The sequence below is a fragment of the Manis pentadactyla genome, chromosome 8 (assembly GCF_030020395.1).
Source record: "Manis pentadactyla isolate mManPen7 chromosome 8, mManPen7.hap1, whole genome shotgun sequence".
In the NCBI taxonomy this organism is placed as follows: Eukaryota; Metazoa; Chordata; class Mammalia; order Pholidota; family Manidae; genus Manis; species Manis pentadactyla.
Genome location: NC_080026.1, coordinates 59864901 through 59885565, shown reverse-complemented (window position 1 = coordinate 59885565; position 20665 = coordinate 59864901). Strand labels below are relative to the sequence as shown.

At 36.7% G+C, this 20665-nt stretch overlaps 1 protein-coding gene across 3 annotated transcripts in view; it reads left to right on the top strand.

Annotated features, from left to right (window-relative positions):
- Positions 1–20665, top strand: part of PARG (poly(ADP-ribose) glycohydrolase) — a 179050-nt gene that overhangs the window by 23759 nt on the left and 134626 nt on the right. For 2 of the 3 annotated variants that reach the window (XM_057505767.1, XM_057505765.1), the window contains exon 7: positions 5431–5505. The exons of the other annotated variant lie outside the window; for it this stretch is intronic. In XM_057505767.1, coding sequence (XP_057361750.1) covers positions 5431–5505 — 75 coding nt within the window. The remainder of the gene's footprint in view (positions 1–5430; positions 5506–20665) is intronic. 3 annotated transcript variants of the gene reach the window in all.

Genomic DNA, 20665 nt, shown 5'->3' with positions numbered 1-20665 from the left:
TTAGTATCTTACTGCCTAACTTAGCTCGCTTATTGAGCTGTTATATACACTGTCTGGAGATTCTTTTCTTCTCTCCCTTCTTATTCCTCCTCCTCGATTCTTCATATGTTGGGTGTTTTGTGCTGTGCTCTGTCTAGGAGTACTCCCATCTAGAGCAGTCCCTGTAAGATGTTCTGTAGAGGTGGTTTGTGGAAAGCAAATTCCCTCAGCTTTTGTTTGTCTTTGAATTGTTTAATCCCACCGTCATATTTGAATGATAGTCTTGCTGGATACAGTATCCTTGGTTCAAGGCCCTTCTGTTTCATTGTATTAAATATATCATGCCATTCTCTTCTGGCCTGTAGGGTTTCTGTTGAGAAATCTGATGTTAGCCTGATGGGTTTCCCTTTATAGGTGACCTTTTTCTCTCTAGCTGCCTTTAACACTCTTTCCTTGTCCTTGATCTTTGCCATTTTAATTATTATGTGTCTAGGTGTTGTCCTTCTTGGATCCTTTCTGTTGGCGGTTCTGTGTATTTCCGTGGTCTGTTCGATTATTTCCTCCCCCAGTTTGGGGAATTTTCAGCAATTATTTCTTCTAAGATACTTTCCATCTCTTTTCCTCTCTCTTCTTTTTCTGGGACCCCTATAATACGGATATTGTTACTTTTGGATTGGTCACACAGTTCTCTTAATATTGTTTCATTCCTGGAGATCCTTTTGTCTCTCTCTATGTCAGCTTCTATGCGTTCCTGTTCTCTGATTTCGATTCCATCAATGGCCTCTTTCATCCTATCCATTCTGCTTATAAACCCTTCCAGAGTTTGTTTCATTTCTGTAATCTCCTTTCTGGCATCTGTGATCTCCCTCCGGACTTCATCCCATTTCTCTTGCGTATTTCTCTGCATCTCTGTCAGCATGTTTATGATTCTTATTTTGAATTCTTTTTCAGGAAGACTGGTTAGGTCTGTCTCCTTCTCTGGTGTTGTCTCTGTGATCTTTGTCTGCCTGTAGCTTTGCCTTTTCATGGTGATAGGAATAGTCTGCAGAGCTGGGACGAGTGACGGCTGGAAGGACTTCCTTTCTTGTTGGTTTGTGGCCCTCCTCTCCTGGGAGAACAGCGACCTCTAGTGGGTTGTGCTGGGCAGCTGCGCGCAGACAGGTTTTCTGCTTCCTGCCCGGCTGCTATGGAGTTAATCTCCGCTGTTGCTGTGGGCGTGGCCTGGCTCGGGCAGCTACTCCAAGATGGTGGAGTCGCGTTGGAGCAGGAGCGGCTGGGAGGCTATTTATCTCCGTAAGGGGCCTCCCTGCTCCCTGCAGCCCAGGGGTTAGGGTGCCCAGAGATCCCGGATTCCCTACCTCTGGATTAAGTGACCCGCCCTGCCCCTTTAAGACTTCCAAAAAGCACCCGCCAAAACAAAACAACGACCACCAAAAAAAAAAAAAAAAAGAAAAAAAAATTTTTTTTAATTGAAAAAAAAGTTTTTAATTTAGAAAAAGAAAAAAATGTGGTTGTTCGTTTTTCTTTATTCTCCGGTGCCAGCCTCAGGCCTCTGCTCACCGGTCTTTCTGCCCTGTTTCCCTAGTATTGGGGTCCCTATCCGTTTAAGACTTCCAAAAAGCGCTTGCCAAAACAAAACAGCAAAAAAGCAAAAAAAAAATGGTCACGCGCTTTTCTTATGTCCTCTGGCGCCCAGCCTCCAGTGCCCGCTCACTGTTCTTGCTGCCCTGTTTTCCTAGTATCCAGGGCCCTGCACTCTGACCCGGATGGCTGGGGCTGGGTGTTCAGCAGTCCTGGGCTCCGTCTCCCTCCCGCTCTGCCTGCTCTTCTCCTGCCGCGAGCTGGGGGGAGGGGCGCTCGGCTCCCGCGGTGCTGGGGCTTGTATCTTACCCCCTTCGCGAGGCGCTGGGTTCTCTCAGGTGCGGATGTGGTCTGGATATTGTCCTGTGTCCTCTGGTCTTTGTTCTAGGAAGGGTTGTCTTTGTTATATTTTCATAGATATATGTGGTTTTGGGAGGAGATTTCTGCTGCTCTACTCACGCCGCCATCTTCCGCCCCTTGGTTTTATACTGTTTTTCTACTTACAAGTTATTCTTAAACTTTCAGTACATTTTTGTAGCTCCTGTTTTTTTTCCCCTTAACATGAAAAACATTGATCTGTCATACCATAATGTATTTAAAAAATTTCATTCCTTAGGGGACAGTGTTTCTCAATCTTGTAATGTACTCCTTTTAAACGGAAGAAATTCTCAATGTCTGCCAAAATTTTCTCATTTTTAGTGTAATGTTAATTAAATGTGTACAAATAAAACTATAAAGTATTTATACATATAGTGTAGCTACATCAAGTTAATTTTTTCCTTATTAAGCATTATGAACTGTTATTTGAGTTGTGTTCATCATCACAGTGAAAACAATTTATAGTCTGTGTTCCCTTTTTGCACAGAAATTTTTAACCACTGTTCTAAACCCCAAAATAGTATGCAGAGAAACTTTAAAAAATGCTGTTTCAAGACAAACTTCCCTATGTATTTACTACTTTTCCTACAAATCACAAACAGTTGGATATTGGTAGGTGAAAGGATTGGGTCTATATACAGAGTATCACTTGCAAATATATATGATAGTGACCACTTTAATTCAGCTTCTTTAGAATTTGACATTCCTATACTCAGTGTATTTTAGGATGGCTTAATCTTTCCACCTTTTTAATCTATTTAAATTACCAGCCTTCATTCCTATAATGTGCCATCTTTGGCCTTTGTATTCCCAAACCACGATTATAAAGTCACAAACACAGAAGTGGGGCCACCCAAGAATACTATCTGGACTCCATTTGAGAAATACTCTGTTAGAGCCTTCATTGCCTTATAAACAGGATTATTTAAGAATTCTCATGTTTTTCTAGGTAAATGCAGAACAATCATAGTGTTCTAAATTGTCTACTTTAGAAGTTATTTAGGTCTTTAGCAATTCCTTAGTGTGCCATGATGACTTTAGGAAGGGAAAATGGCTTTTCTCTGAATTTTCCTTTCTTGTTTATTTTATGGTAGATTCAACAGAACAGAGTAATCTATCGAGATTTTCTTCTATCTGCTTATGGTAATTGTTTCCTTTGCTGAAAGAACACTATGAGAGGGAGGAGGAAACACTAAATCTCTCTTACTGAATATAATAAGCTTTTTGCTATTTTTATACCATTGATATTAAGAGGGATTAGAGATGTTTAAAGTTTAAAAAAGAGCAGTGTCCTCAGAATGTGTTAAACATGGTAATATTTCTATAAATGATGTGTCTTATAATTTCAAAGAATGGACTTCTTTGTGCTTTAACCAGTTAAAATTTATTAATTATGAACTAAGACAAACCTCTCTCAGTAGTCTTAGCTAAGGATACAGATTAGTATCCAAGCTTCCTAATTTAGGAGACCTCATAGTAGACTACTTTTGAGACGTGAAGACTATTAATATTAGGAGTTAATGCCAATTGTAGAACCCCATTAAAAAATTAGAGTATAAATGCTGTTTAAAATATTTTGCCTTACCAACTTTGAGGGATAATTTGCGTATGATGAAGTGCATATACCCTTGAAGCCTCCACTGCAGTCAAGATACAGAACATTCCTATCACCCACAGAGGTGCCTCTTACCCTTTGTAATTGATTCCTCTTTCTGCACTGGTCCCAGGCAAACATTTGTTGATCTGATTTTTTTTTTTTTTACTATAAATTAGTTTACATTTTACATGAATGGAATCACATAATATGTATGCTATGTGTCTGGCTTCTTTCACTCAAAATGGAAGATTTTCAAGATTCATCCATGTTACTGAGTTTATCAGTAGTTTGTTCCAGTGTCTGAACTGTCCATTCACCCACTGATAGGCACTGTTATTTAATACTTTGTGTGAGGTTCTGAAATTAGATACCAGTGATTAGAAAAAAATACTTAAAATCCTTTCTTAATTGAAATTTTATACTATGGCTGTGAGAAAGTAAAAGCTTTTTCTCGCCATGTTATTTTGTGGTTGATTTTTTTTTCCTTTTTGAAGGAACTTGGATATCCCTTGATTCCAAGTAAATAATATACATTTTCTTTGGCTTTTTTTTTAACCTAGATGTTTGTTGATTATTTATATGGCTTGAAATATTTTTCAGGAGGCCCTTTGGCAGCATTTTGATTTTTTTAAACTTCTTCGACATGAGATTTGGAAGGTTTATAGTAATAATCTAACAGTGGTTTTCAGATGATTATGTGCTTTCAGCAAAAAAATTTTTTTTTAAATTATACTTTCAGTGAAAAAATTTGGGGATGTGTATTAGAAATGCAAATTGTTTATAAATTTTACATACTTAATGTGTATGTTGTAACATCAAAAAAAATGTAAAAGGATGGGAGGAAATATAATTGTAAATAATCATTCTTTCTTCGTAACTAATGGATTGTCATATGCATAGCAAACCCCAGTCTGCTGTTAAAAAACAAAATTCATCTGAGTAATTTTAAAGATCTTACTGACTGTTTTTCAACAATTCATGAATCGGGGAGCACCCCTTTGACCAAATAGAAAAGGTCTCCAAGGATCTGTACAAAATGAAAAATTTTTATAAAGAGACTGGGAACAAGGAAGTTACACTAGCAAAAAGGGGATTGGTTGTGGCATGGTCACTCCCTCTAGGGGATGGCAGGGTCTGTCAGGCAGATCACCTCATGTGTGCTTACCAGGCGATTCCTGATTGACTGGTTTAAGATTGCATTAATGGAAGAGGTCAGAATGTAACTAGGTCTCAGTTTGGTGACTTGGGACTTAGCATAAGTGACTACATTTGGGGCTTGTTGTCTGGTTTTTAACACTGGAAACCAGGTATAAAATATTGCTTATTCAGACAGTTCCATGTTAATACCAATAGATGGCATACTATTTAGATTCTTCACTACATAAAAATATGTAATTTACGTGAACTGGGAGAAGGTAATCATTTATATGTAGCTTATAAGAATAGCTTATAGTAAAGGGAAAAGGGGCATTTTATGCTGTAGGGCAATATTTCTTAATCTTTTTTTTCATTGTTGCCCACTTCCCCAAGGAGCCTTTTTTAGACTTTTTTTTTTGTAATTTACTCTACCCATGAAATTTTAATATGCAGTCTCTGTATCTATGTGTGTAGTGTGACCCTATTGAAAGTCAAATATCATTATAATATTAAAAAAAATTTTTATCCCCGAGATTCAATTTTTGTCCACCTGGAGTTTATCACCTCTGTTTAGGATGCATGCATAAGTGAATAATAAATTAGCTATACATTTGATTTGTTCAAATCAAATGTATAGCTAATGATACGTATAGATACTGATGTGAAGTAGCTAATGATAGGAGGAAGCAAGGAGACAGGCTACTCATAGATAATTCACTTGACTATATCATGAGGTTTTGTTTATGCTTTTTCCACAGGATGCTATTCTAAAATACAATGTGGCATATTCTAAGAAATGGGACTTTACAGCTTTGGTTGATTTCTGGGATAAGGTAAAAGTATGCTTATTTCTTTAATTATGATAATAATATAACTCTATAAGAAAGTTTGAGAAAAATAGCCATAATTCTGTCATACTAACAATTATCATCTTTTATTTTGCAAAAAAGATTACCTGTTATTTCACATGCATGTTTTAGAAGGTAATTTTGAATTTTGCTTTATTCTTTCATAATACGCATTTTCTGTTTATATTGTTATACTATTATCAACATTATGAATGGCTACATAATGTTGACTAGATTTTGATCCTCATATTCTCAAACATGTAGTTTGCATCCAGTTTTACTCTGTTCTCAGTTAAACTATAGTAACACCTTTACAATATACCTGTTTTCCCAAATTTGATACTGTTTTTTTAAGTGATTCCCAGAAACTAGATGACTAGGTCAAAGGGCACAAAATTTTATGTCCCTGGACTTAGGCTGTAAAATAATTTTCTGCAGGAGACTAGTAATTTAGTATGCCATAAGCAATGGGTAAGATATCACTTTCATAGTAATGTTAGAAGAATAGTCATATCATCCATTTTGAAAAAATGCAGTATACCTTTTGTTTAACATTATTATTTTGAAATAATAATAGATTCACAAGACACTGCAAAGAAATATATAGGGAGGTCCCATGCACACTTCATCCACTTTCTCCAATGTTGATTGCTTAAATAAATATATGATATCAAAACCAGGAAATTGACATAAGAGCTTATTTAGATTTTACAGTTATATCTGTGCTTATTTATGTGTATACTTATATAGCTGTAGATTCATACAACCATCACCACAATTAAGATACAGAACTGTTCCATTACCATAGGGCTCACCAGTGCTGCCTATTACAGCCAAACCAATTCCCTTCTAGCTTCTGGCAACTACTAATCTGTTCTCTAGCACTATAATCTTGTTTCAACAATGTTCAAATTGCTTTTTTTCACTCAGCATGATCCCTTTGAATCCACCAATAATTTGTCCCTTTTTATTGCTGAGTAGTATTCCACGATAGAGATACATCATAATTTGTTTAACCATAGACACATTTCAGGACATTTGGGTTGTTTCTAGTTTTTGGCTGTTAAAACTAAAGCTGCTGTGAATTTTCACGTCGAGTTTTTTGCAATGAACATAAGCATATGAACATTTCTCAGGGATAATGCCCAAAAAGTGCGATTGTTGAAATGTTTACGTATATTTTTAGTTTTAGAAGAAACTGCCAATATACTTTTGCTAGGTAAGTAAGCACCCCACACCCCTAAGAAAGAGTCTTTCGTGTATAATCTGTTTGAAAAAATTTTATAATTTGATTCTGCTCGTTATTTTTAGTCATCCATTTTATTTCTGCTTCATTTACTAATAATAGGAACTGAAAGCAGTTTTGTAAGTGGAAACATTTTGAATTAAAATTTTCAGTCTTACACAAGTTTGACTTATCTAATAGAGAATAATTACTGAACTGTGAACATGTCCATTGCTTTTTATATTGGGGTCTTCCCTCTCTGGCCTTTTCTTTAGATAAATAACCATAAGGTATTCATTATTATTATTCCTATCATAAATGAGTAGTTAGAGTTTTCTTTCCACTATTGCCAACAATCTTGGTATGATGTCCCTCTGTACACACCCTGCCCTACTTACTGCCTCATTTTCTCTGTAGAGACTGATAGCCCCCCTTTCCCACTTTTCTCTATTAAAATTCTGTTTACCTACACTCACATTTTCCTGTTTGCTTTTTCCAAGATGAGATGTCACCTTTCTTTGAATTTCCATGACAAATTTCTAAATTTATCTTGTGATATTTGCTCTCTTGTCTTGCTCTTTTCTTGATGAAATGTTGACATTCTCTGTTACGTAAATTTCATGGGGCAGAGACTGTCTTTCTTAGCTTTGGGTTTCCTATAGCACCTCTACAATGCCTTACATATAGTGAATTATGAAGTTAAAAGTAGAAGAAGTTATGGAGTAGATTTCAACAATCAATATTGTTTTTCAGGGTTACTGAGGTCAGGAGAATATTATCTAGAAGCAACCCTTCAATTTTTTTTTTCTGGAGAGAAAGTGAGAGGCTTTTATTTAGAGATAAAGTGAGAGGACAGAGCTCCTGGCTCACTCCAGGAGGGGACAAGAGAGTCCCGGGTGCTGCTGCATTATCTAGGGGTTTTATAAGCAGTTGAGAGACAAAGGGCTAGGGATGTACACCTGCTAAGTGGTTCCAGTGTTTATCTTTGAAGAGACATTAGGTTTCTTATTAGTCTTCCTGGTTATTTACAAGAAATTTACTGCTCTGATTTCCTCCCAGTATAGCAGCTTCCTGGTCTGGGAGCATATCACTCCAGATTGCCTGCTTTGCTCCCAGAGTGGGCTGAGTTATTATCTGTTTGTTAAAGAGTATGTAAAGAAACTTACTTTTAACAAATTGGGTTTTAAAATGCAATCTTATTTTCAAGATGGAATCCTTCCTGTTTTTACTAGTTATTTGGGCTTGCTTGTTAAATTGCCCAGGTTGCAAATCACTTGATTAGGGCTTGAGGAAGAAAAGCAGCACCTGGGTAAAGTCAGAAAAATAAGCTGGGCCCCTCAGCAGGGCAAAGCAAATCTCACAATAGATTATCTTGCTTTGTTTTTTTCCGGAGGCCCTTACCCTACTCTAAGTCCACAGTCCCTGTCTCATAACACTTCGGTTTAATAAAAGTTATATTCCTGATTCCTGCCTCTGCTACCTGCCCACACATATAGTACACCTAAATATAACAGACTCTTCCTTCACTGAGCATTTTTAGCTAGTGGTGTTCTAGTGTTTTCATCTGTTCATTTCCTAAGACATTACTACTGAAGATCTGTCTGTCTGTCCTATAGAACTGCTCATGGTAATCCAAAAGAAAGTAGTTGGTTAATTGCATTGTCAGGAGTCAAACATTAGAAGATAATTTTGAATCCTTATAGTTACTACCTCCTGTTAATTTGAAGAGCCTGAAAATGTGAAAATGCAATTGAAGTGGTATAGATTACACCACCACCCCCTTTTTTCCAGAAATATTTTTATTATCTCACAAAATGTTTGTGAATTTGCATGATATACAGCAGTGGCTCTCAGATGTTTCATGTTTTTGAGTCCTGGACGGCTTGTTGAAACACAGCTTGCTGCCCACCACCCCTTCTGTGTTTCTGAATTCAGTAGGCTTGGGGTAGGACCTGAGACTTTACGTTTCTAGTAGGTTCCTCAGTGATGCTCCCTCTGGTTTAGGGACCATGCTTTGAGAGCCACCAGTGGAGGAAAGAGCATAGGATTAGAAATGAGAATCATGGGTTCTTAGTCTCAACTCTGTGTAAACTTGGGCAAGCCACATGGCCTCAGCCTTAGTTTAATTTGTTAAATTAATAAAATAACCACTTTATCCACCTTAATAGTATGTTTTAAGGATCTAGCCACTATATCTGAAATAATTTTTAAAATTTGGGAGTGATAATCAAATAAGTGTTACATTCTTATTTCTGAGAACTGTTTTGCTACTTAAAAAGTTTTTCATCATTAACATATCTGAACTGCAGAAAGCTTGGGAAATATAAAAAAGCAAGACAATAAAAATTGCCCATGATTTTGCTGTCCAGAAAACAATCACTCTTATTAATATTAAAAAAAAATGTAATTCTATCCATTTATGCATATTGAATATGGATTTTTAAAAGTTATTTTGCAATGAACATCTCAATGCCTCAGTCTTTTGTATCATTATTTCCTCAGAATAGATTTCTAGGAATATAATCTTTGGATCAAAAGGTATGTTGGTTTTGAGGCCTTTGATGCATGCTGTCAGATTACCTTCCTAGAAGGTTTTTCCGGTTTTCAGTTCTCACCAGCAGTGTGTGAATTCTGCATCACCATGCCCTCCAAAGTATGTTTACTTTCAAAGTATGATAATATGTGAAGCACCTTGTGCAGTATATTCTGCAGAGTAAGGGTTTATTATGTTTGTTAAATTTGTTGCCGCAGAAAATGTACTTATAGGATACTCAAGCTTCTTAGAAAGCAAGGTTTGGTTACTTCAAAGTAATTTTCTAACAATTGTAGTGGTATCAGTATGGGATATGAGAGTCTTCCAATTTAAATCATGTTACATCTCAGACTCCAGATAGGTAATTTTACTAGTAAAACATGAGGTTTATAATTAAACTGTTAAAGGCTGAGTTTATTCTCTTCTGTTCTTGTTCCTGCTACAACAAAGAATTGAAAGGCAGACACAGTAGTGAAGAAGAATGAAAGTTTTATTTGAATACATTCCAAGAGAGGAGCAGTCCAGAGTCAAGGTAGACAAAAGGCAGGCTGCTTACTGTGAGGCTTCTTTTTATGGGGTTTTTGCAGGACAGAGAAGTCCTTGATTGACAGTCTTTGGCCTTGGAGGCCTGGTCTGTTTGGTGAAATGGACACATGGGGCTGTGCTCTGATGATTTCTGTACCTGTCCTCTGATACTTTTTTATCTGGGCAATGTCGGTGCTTGGAGACTTCTCATCTGCGAAGTCGTTTTTCATCTGGGGAATCTTTGGACATTTCCAGTAACTCCTAGTCCTTGAAACTTCAACTAGTTAATTCTGAGTCCTTTCTGGCTCTTCGGCTTCATCTGGTTAACTCTTTGAGTCCTTTTAGTGACCTCTGCGGGCTTTCTTCTCTCTCCACCCTGCTTACATCTGTCTTTCTGCCTGACAGAACTATAAATTTGTATTTATTTGCTCTAAAAGTTTGAGATCACTTTTCTCCTGGGTATATACTCTATATACTGTATTTTTTCACATACCTAAAAAATGTTCAGTTACTTTTGAGGAAAGGAGGAAAAAAGGAAGTAGCATTTATTGAAAGCATATGTGTACCAAAAGGAATATATTACTTAAGTTAATCCTCACTTTTGTGAATTATAGGTAGCACATTCAATTTAGAGAGGAAAATAGATTTAGAGAGAGGTTAAGTAACTTTTTCAACATTATATACAAATATTAAATGGGTGAATCTAGATTTCAGCTCAGTTCAATTCCAACACAAAACAGGTGACCAGTAACTAACTATTCATTGAATACATGAAGGATATTAGACTCCAGAGTCTGTTTTTATTGTAATATTTATCCCTTAAAGAGCACTGAAAACCCTTATATATAAGGCATTATACTATGAAAGATACAGAATTGATTGAAAGTCTTATCCTAAGAAAGCAGGGGGCCCTAGACATGTCTATAGATGGCTGTAATAATTAGAGTGGAAGAAATGTTCTGTAGAGTCTAGTGGGGTGATGGAAGGGAAAAGAGTTTTATTTTCGGTCACTGGGCAAAATTATAGGTGATACAGTATTTAGATGATAGAGTGTAAAACATAGAAGAGAAATAGTTAAAGGAAATACATTATACAAATAGCCTGTTAAATGCACTAGCTTCCTTCACTTAGTATATGTTTGCAAGGGTCATCCATATTGTAGGCTATATTGATCCTCATACCTTTTTGTTGCTGAATAATATTCCACTGTATGAATATACCATATGTTATTTATTATCAGTCGATGGACATTTGTTTCCACTTTTTGGCTGTTAATGCTGCTGTGAACATTCATGTACAGGTTGTTGTGTGGGCATATGTTTGCAGTTCTCTTGGATATATGCCTAGGAATTGCTGGGTTATGTAGAAACTTTTTGTTTCATATTTTAAGGAACTGCCAGTTTTCCAAAGTGACTGTGTCATTTTACAGTCCTACCAGCAATGTAGGAGGGTTCCAGTTTCTTCACATCCTCATTTATTAATGTGTATCCTTCTGATTTTAGCCATTCTCATTGATGTGAAATAGTATCATTGTGGTTTGATTAATATTTCCTAATGACTAATGATGTTGAGCATCTTCTCATGTGCTTATTGGCAGTTTCTATATCTTCTTTTGAGAAATATTCATTCAGATTCTTTGCCCTTTAAAAAAACTGGATTGTATTCTTATTATTGTGTTGTAAGTGTTTATTCTGGATGCAAGCTCCTTATCAGATGTTGATATTCCTTATGGATATTTTTTCCCCTTTTGTGAGTTGTCTTCATTTTGATAGTGTCCTTTGAAGCATAAGTTTTCCATTTTGATGAAGTCTAATTTATCTATTTTTTTCTTCTGCTTTCATTTATCCATCATATTCTTTTGGTGTCATATCTTTTAAGCTAGTCCACAGTCAAAAAGATTTACTCCTATGTTTTCTTCCAAGAATTTTATAGTTTTAGTTCTTACACTTAGGCCCATGACCCATTTGAGTTAATTTTTGTATATGATGTGAATTAGGGGTCCAGTTTTATTATTTTGCATATAAATACCCATTTTATGTTAATTTTCACATGATGTGAGGTCGAGGTCTGTTTCATTATTTTGCATGTGGATATCTGGTTGTCCCATACATTTTTGAAAAGACTTATATCCATATTGAATTGTCTTGGTACCCTTTCAAAAACCAATTGACCATAAATGTGAGGGTTTATATCTATCTAGCCTCTGAATTCTATTCCACTGATCTGTATATCTGTCTTTATTTCACTGCCACACAGTCTCAATTACTATAGCTTTGTAGTAAATTTTAAATGGTGAAGTATGAGCCTCCAATCTTATTCCTTCTCTAATTTGTTGTGGCAGTTTTGGATCTTTTGCATTTCCATGTGAATTTTAGGGCTAGCTTGTTAATTTCTGCAAAAAGGTAACTGTGAAGCGACAATTTTAATAATCATATTAATAGAATCCAAATTATTTCTGCATCTTGAGGTAAGACCAGTAATTTCAGAGTTACCTTATTGAGCTCTTGACCCATATGATTTTTAAAGGCAGGCATAAAGTAAGTGAATGGAAGGCCTTATGCCTGTATCAGAATACCCTTGGATCTCTGTGCCTCTCACTCTTACAGAGATGTAAATTTTCATGCAATGAAAAGTTGACCAAACCAATACAATCATTTTTGTCACTTCAGTTATAACATATAGATGGTCTATATTCTATAATTTTCTCAGCTTAAATTGGATACAGTTGTTAATTTTGGTAAGAAGTAATGTTAAATTTGATACCTTGTGATGGCAGTAAGATATGCCATTGGTTAAAAGACTTAGGTCAACTTTACCTTGCTATGAGGTAAAGTAGTCATTTTTTTTCTTCTTCTTAATCATTCTACTCATACAGGACCTTGTTCCCCCCTTTATCTGGTGACCTTGCGCAGAAGCATTCCTATAAGGTAATATATAGCAAGTTTGGTGTGGTTAGTTTAGATCATAAATATGAGGTTATTACCAAGGTACTGATGAGTTTTACCGTTCTTCAGAGAGAGAGGAGTCATTGAGGAGTCATTGTATTTTTGACCTGACTTTTATTTACTTTATAAAAATACAGAGGGTTGGAGGAGTCCCTACAACTATACCATATATTCATTTCTTACTGTTTATTTCAAGTCTTTGCCCATGTATTTAGGATTTTATAGTTATGTCTAGGTATAAAAATACATTGAAAATATTTTATGATATATCTGTTACATAGCTTTATTATTTTTGGTCTTCATGGTTGCATAATATTCCATTAGGTTGATGAATCATTTGCTCAGCCATTCTAAGTGTTAGTTATTTAAGGAAATCTGTTTGTATAAAGTGTACCTAGAGAGTCAAGGGTGTTCTTCCCTGTGGCTGCTTGTTATTCTGTTGTTATCAGTATACTCAACAGAAGACCTGGGATGTTTAAGTACAGTTGCATATTTTTATCTCCATCAAATCTCCGAAAGTATTAATATAAGACTTTACTGTGTGACAGCCCACAGGGATAATGTTGCCCAGGGTTGCAGTAGTTAGTGAGAATTAAGAGTTAGACACATATGTGGGCAAGAGAGGAGGAAGAAAAAGACATCTTTAGTGCAAGGGAAGTGGTTGTTTAGCTAGGTTTTAAACTAGAAATGAATTATATATGCTTTGCATTATCTATGTCCACATTCTGAAATAGCAGTGCTTCTTTAAAAGGTTCTTAAATGTTACTATTAACAATATTCAGAATTCTTTACTTCAATGTCACATTGAACTGAGTGGCTTGTTTTGCTAAGGGGAAAAATGAATTTCGAATTTAATATCATATCAATTTTAATATTTTACAATTTAGTTTATTTTGGAGCTGTTAATATTTATCTCCTTAAAATCTTGCCTTAGATAATTCTGTAATAGATTTTGTAACCCAAACTACCTGAGAACAGAGAGTGTTACTATCAACAGTCATTTAGTGTGATTCCATGTTACAGTTATTACCCATATGCTAGTGTCTGGCATAAGAAACCCACAATCCTACTGATTTTGCTAAGTGAACATCCATATTTGGAATGTAAATAAGAAGTATTGCCTAAGTTGTCTGTCAGAGCATTTTGAAGATTTTATTTTATTACTCTGTCAGAGCATAGTGAAGATCACAGAGATCTTTTATTTTGTAATGTATAGCTAAGTATTTAGGTGCTGTGGAATTGAAATGTTGTTGTTTAGTGTTTTTTGCATCTTGAATACTAATACTGATCTTCCTTACTGCCAGCTGTTGGAAGTGCTAGGAACAAATAATCTGTGTTTTATGGCCCTCCTGTGTTGACTTCCACAAAATTAAATTCAAATACTTCTTTAATTTGTATTCTAAATGGATCGATACACTTATTACTAGCATTTTTTACAAGAATGTTTGACAAAATGTCCTATATATTAGAAAAGAGTCTCTATTAATGCATTTCAGAGGTATTTTAAATACTTCTGTTGTAACTCTGTGACACTATTTCTTTTCATTCTAAATGAGTTAACTTGTGAAATTTACATAGCACACTAAAGCTATAGTGATTAAAGAGCAGTGTCTGTCTTTGTTCTCAGAGAGGTTTAAGGGAGGTTACTTCTGTTTATGTTATCCTGGCTTCTATTTCTGGACTTGGATGGTAGTTAAAAAATGGATGTTTGCTTTATAATTATTCATAAGATCATGAATATATTTTATGTACTATTGAATATATATTTCACAATATATGTAAATGTTAACTTATTCAATGTAAAGACCTTTAAATTCTAAAAATGATTTGTATAGCAAACTCTTTCAGCAAATAGATGACTTGTTGAAAGGAAACCTAAGATTTTTCCTGATTGTTTCATCTTATGTTTACTTTTATGCCTGGAATAGGAAAGATAGAAATGAATTGGCCTGTTAATTTTCTCACTTTTGCTGGCTTACCCATAAAGCCTGCCATAAATAAGAAAATGAGAGGTTTTTTTTGTTTGGTATAATTAATCTACAATTACATGAGGAACCCCCCCCCATCACCAAGTCCCCCGCAAAAACCCCATTACGGTCACTGTCCATCAGTTTAGTAAGATGCTGTAGAATAACTACTTCTCTTCTCTGTGTTGTACAGCCCTTCCCGTGTACCCCCTCCATTATACATGCTAATCATAATGCACCCTTTCTTTTCTCCCACCTCCTTATCCCTCCCTTCCTACCCATCCTCCCCAGTCCCTTTACCTTTGCTAACTGTTAGTCCATTCTTGGGTTCTGTGATTATGCTGCTGTTTTGTTCCTTCAGTTTTTTCTTTGCTCTTATATTCCACATATGAGAGAAATCATTTGGTACTTGTCTTTCTCCTCCTGGCTTATTTCACTTACCATGATACCCTCTACCTCCATCCATGTTGTTGAAAATGGTATGATTTGTTTTCTTCTTATGGCTGAATAATATTCCATTGTGTATATGTACTTCTTCTTCCATTCATCTACTCATGGACACTTAGGTTGCTTCCATTTCTTGGCTATTGTAAATAGTGCTGCAATAAACATAGGGGTGCATATGTCTTTTTCAAACTGGGCTGCTGCATTCTTAGGGTAAATTCCTAGAAGTGGAGTTCCTGGGTCAAATGGTATTTCTATTTTGAGGTTTTTGAGGAACCTCCATACTGCTTTCCACAATGGTTGAACTAGTTTACATTCCCACCAGCAGTGTAGGAGGGTTCCCCTTTCTCCACAACCTCACCAACATTTGTTGTTGTTTGTCTTTTGGATGGTGGCAATCCTTACTGGTGTGAGGTGATATCTCATTGTGGTTTTAATTTGGATGTCTATGATGACAAGTGATGTGAAGCATCTTTTCATGTGTCTGTTTGCCATCTGAATTTCTTCTTTGGAGAACTGTCTGTTCAGCTCCTCTGCCCATTTTTTAATTGGATTATTTGCTTTTTGTTTGTTGAGGTACGTGAGCTCTTAATATATTTTGGATGTCAAACCTTTATCGGTATGTCATTTATGAATATATTCTTCTATACTATAGGATGCCTTTTTGTTCTGCTGATGGTGTCCTTTGCTGTACAGAAGCCTTTCAGCTTGATATAGTCCCACTTGTTCATTTTTGCTTTTGTTTCCCTTGCCTGGGGAGATATGTTCATGAAGAAGAAGTTGCTCATGTTTATCTCCAAGAGAGTTTTGCCTGTGTTTTTTTCTAAGAGTTTTATGGTTTCATGACTTAGATTCAGGTCTTTGATCCATTTCGAATTTACTTCTGTGTATGGAGTTAGACAGTGATCCAGTTTCATTCTATTATATGTAGGTGTCCAGTTTTGCCAACACCAGCTGTTGAAGAGGCTGTCATTTCCCCATTGTATGACCATGGCTCCTTTATCGCATATTAATTGACCATATATGTTTGGGTTGATATCTGGGCTGTCCATTTTGTTCCACTGGTCTGTGGCTCTGTTCTTGTGCCAGTACCAAATTGTCTTGATTAATGTGGCTTTGTAGTAGAGCTTGAAGTTGGGAAGCGAGATTCCCCTGACTTTATTCTTCCTTCTCTGGATTGCTTTGGCTATTCGGGGTCTTTGGTGGTTCCATATGAATTTTAGAACTATTTGTTCTAGTTTGTTAAAGAATGCCATTGGTATTTTGATAGGGATTGCATTAAATCTGTTTGCTTTAGGCAAGATGTCCATTTTGACAATATTAATTCTTCCTAGTCAAGAGCATGGGATGAGTTTCCATTTGTTTAGTGTCCTCTTGACTTTCTCTTAAGAGTGTCTTGTAGTTTTCAGGGTATAGGTCTTTCACTTCCTTGGGTAGGTTTATTCCTAGGTATTTTACTCTTCTTGATGCACTTGTGAATGTAATTGTTTTCCTGATTTCTCTTTCTGCTAGTTCATTGTTAATGTATCGGAATGCCACCGATTTCTGTGTATTAATTTTGTATCCTGCAGCTTTGCTGAATTCAGACATTAGTTCTAGTAGTTTTGGAGTGGAATCTTTAGGGTTTTTTATGTACAACATCATGTCATCTGCAAATAGTGACACTTTGACCTCTTCTTTACCATTCTGGATTCCTTGTATTTCTTTGTTTTGTCTCATTACCGTGACTAGGACCAGCAGTACTATGTTGAATAAAAGTGGAGAGAGTAGGCATCCCTGTCTTGTTCCCGATCTTAGAGGAAAAGCTTTCAGCTTCTCACTGTTAAGTATGATGTTGGCTGTGGGTTTATCATATATGGCCTTTATTATGTTGAGGTACTTGCCCTCTATACCCATTTTGCTGAGAGTTTTTATCATGAATGGATGTTGAATTTTGTCGAATGCTTTTTCAGCATCTATGGAGATGATCATGTGGTTTTTGCCCTTCTTTTTGTGTTTGTGGTGGATGATGTTGATGGATTTTTGAATGTTGTACCATCCTTGCCTCCCTGGGATGAATCCCACTTGATCATGGTGTATGATTCTCTTGATGTATTTTTGAATTCGGTTTGCTAATATTTTGTTGAGTGTTTTTGCATCTATGTTCATCAGGGATATTGGTCTGTACTTTTCTTTTTTGGTGGGGACTTTGCCTGGTTTTGGTACTAGAGTGATGCTGGCTTCATAGAATGAGTTTGAGACTATTCCCTCCTCTTCTATTTTTTGGAAAACTTTAAGGAGAATGGGTATTATGTCTTCTCTGTATGTCTCATAAAATTCCGTGGTAAATCCATCTGACCCGGGGGTTTTGCTCTTGGGTAGTTTTTGATTACTGATTCAATTTTGTTGCTGGTAATTGGTCTGTTTAGATTTTGTGTTTCTTCCTTGGTCAGTCTTGGAAGGTTGTATTTTTCTAGGAAGTTGTCCATTTCTTCTAGGTTTTCCAGCTTCTTCGCATATAGATTCTTATAGTATTCTCTAATGATTCTTTGTATTTCTGTGGGGTCCATCATGATTTTTCCATTCTCATTTATGATTCTGTTAATGTGTGTAGATTCTCTTTTTCTCTTAATAAGTCTGGCTAGGGGCTTATCTATTTCATGTATTTTCTCACAGTACCAGCTCTTGGTTTCATTGATTTTTTCTATTGTTTTATTCTTCTCAATTTTATCTATTTCTTCTTGATGTTTATTATGTCCCTCCTTCTGCTGACTTTGGGCCTCATTTGTTCTTCTATTTCCAATTTCGATAATTGTGATTTAAGACTATTCATTTGGGATTGTTCTTCCTTCCTTAAATATGCCTGGATTGCTATATACTTTCCTCTTAGAACTGCCTTAGCTTCGCTGCATCCCACAGAAGTGGGGGCTTTGTGCTGTTGTTGTCATTTGTCTCCATATTTTGCTTGATCCCTACTTTAATTTGGTCATTGATCCATTGATTATTTAGGAGCATGTTGTTAAGCCTCCATGTGTTTGTGAGCCTTTTTGCTTTCTTTGTACAATTTATTTCTAGTTTTATACCTTTGTGATCTGAGAAGTTAGTTGGTAGAATTTCAATCTTTTGGAATTTACTGAGGCTCTTTTTGTGGCCTAGTATGTGGTCTATACTGGAAAATGTTACATGTGCACTTGAGAAGAATGTGTGTCCTGCTGCTCTTGGGTATAAAGATCTGTAGATGTCTATTAGATCCATCTGTTCTAGTGTGTTGTTCAGTGCCTCTGTGTCCTTACTTATTTTCTGTCTGGTGCATCTGTCCTTTGGAGTGAGTGGTGTGTTGAAGTCTCCTAAAATGAATGCATTGCATTCTATTTCCTCCTTTAATTCTGTTAGTATTTGTTTCACATATGTTGTTGCTCCTGTATTGGGTGTATATATATTTATAATGGTTATATACTCTTGTTGGACTGACCTCTTTATCATTATGTAATACCCTTCTTTATCTCTTGTGACTTTCTTTGTTTTGAAGTCTATTTTGTTTGATACTTGTACTGCAACACCTGCTTTTTGTCCCTATTGTTTGCATGACATATCTTTTCCCATCCCTTGACTTTAATCTGTGTATGTCTTTGTGTTTAAGGTGATTCTCTTGTAAGCAGCATATAGATGGGTGTTGCTTTTTAATCTATTGTATTACTCTGTGTCTTTTGATTGGTGCATTCAGTCCATTTACATTTAGGGTGACTATTGAAAGATATGTGCGTATTGCCATTGCAGGCTTTAGATTCATGGTTGCCAAAGGTTCAAGGGTCACTTCTTTACTATCTAACCGTCTAACTTAACTCACTTATTAAGCTATTGTAAACACTGTCTAATGAGTCTTTATTTCTCTTCCTTCTTATTCCTCCTCCTCCATTCTTTATATGTTAGGTGTTTTAATTTGTACTCGGTTGTGTTTTCTTTGACTGCTTTTGTGAGTAGTTGATTTTATTTTTTGCCTATAGTTAGTATTTGGTTAGTCTGCTTTCTTTGTTGTGATTTTATTTTCTCTGGTGACATCTGTTTAACCTTAAGAGTGATTCCGTCTAGAGCAGTCCCTTTAAAATAATCTGTAGAGGTGGTTTGTGGGAGGCAAATTCCCTCAACTTTTGCTTGTCTGGGAATTGTTTAATCCCTCCTTCATATTTAAATGGTAATCGTGCTGGATATGGTATTCTTGGTTCTAGACCTTCTGTTTCATTGCATTAAATATATCATGGCATTGTCTTCTGGCCTGTAAGGTTTTTGTTGAGAAGTCTGATGATAGCCTGATGGGTTTTCCTTTGTAGGTGACCTTTTTTCTCTCTCTGGCTGCCTTTAATACTCTGTCCTTTTCCTTGATCTTTGCCATTTTAATTATTATGTGTCTTGGTGTTGTCCTCTTTGGATCCCGTCTCTCAGGAGTTCTGTGTGCCTCCGTAGTCTGAGCGACTATTTCCTCCCCCAGTTTGGGGACGTTTTCAGCAATTATTTCTTCAAAGACACTTTCTATCCCTTTTTCTCTCTCTTCTTCTTCTGGTACCCCTATAATGTGAATATTGTTCCATTGGATTGGTCACACAGTTTTCTTAATATTCTTTCATTCCAGGAGATCCTTTTATCTGTCTCTGCCTCAGCTTCTCTGTGTTCCTGTACTCTGATTTCTATTCCATTAAGGACCTCTTGCCCCTCATCCAGTCTACTCTAAAGTCCTTCCAGAGATTGTTTTATTTCTGTATAGCCCTACTAACTTGATCCTTTTCCTCTTGCATATTTCTCTGCAGGTCTATCAGCATGGTTATGTCCTTTATTTTGAATTCATTTTCAGGAAGATTTGTTAAATCTATCTTCCCAGGCTCCCTCTCATGGGTTGTCTGGGTAATTCTGGACTGGATCAAATTCTTCTGCCTTTTCATGGTGTTAGAGGTGGTCTAGGCAGTTGGCATATGTATCAGCTGGGAGAACAAAGTCCCTTCCTACTTGCTGGTTGCCTTGCCCTCCTCCACTGCCTGTGCCGGTTACCCGCACATGGGGAGAAGCTTCTGGTTTTATTTCCTGAGCTGCCATGGGCAGGGCATCCCAGAGCCCTGCGGGGAGGAGCAGGTGCACCAGGTGTGCTCTCCTGTGAGAATGGCGCACCTTTGCACCTTATCCTGGCTTCCTCTGTGCCAGGTAGCTGCACGCCGGTGGGGCCTCTGAGTCTGGCCTGGGCCGCTGTGGAGAAGGCTCTGGGTGGTTGTTGTGGGCGTGGCTGCTCCCCTCCTATGGTGGGGCCGTGCCTGAGTGGGAATGGACAGGAGGTTGTTTATCTCTGTGAGGGGCTTCAGAGCTGCGCTGCCTCCCAGGAGGTTAGGGCATGCAGTGTTCCCTGGGATTCCCAGCCTGCTGTGCGAGGTGCCGGATGCTTCCATCCAGCTGTAAGGCCCCTGTCCCTTTTAAGACTTTCAAAAAGCACTCGCTTTTCTTTTCTCAGGGGCACCAGCTGCGGCAACCCATTCACAGATTTTAC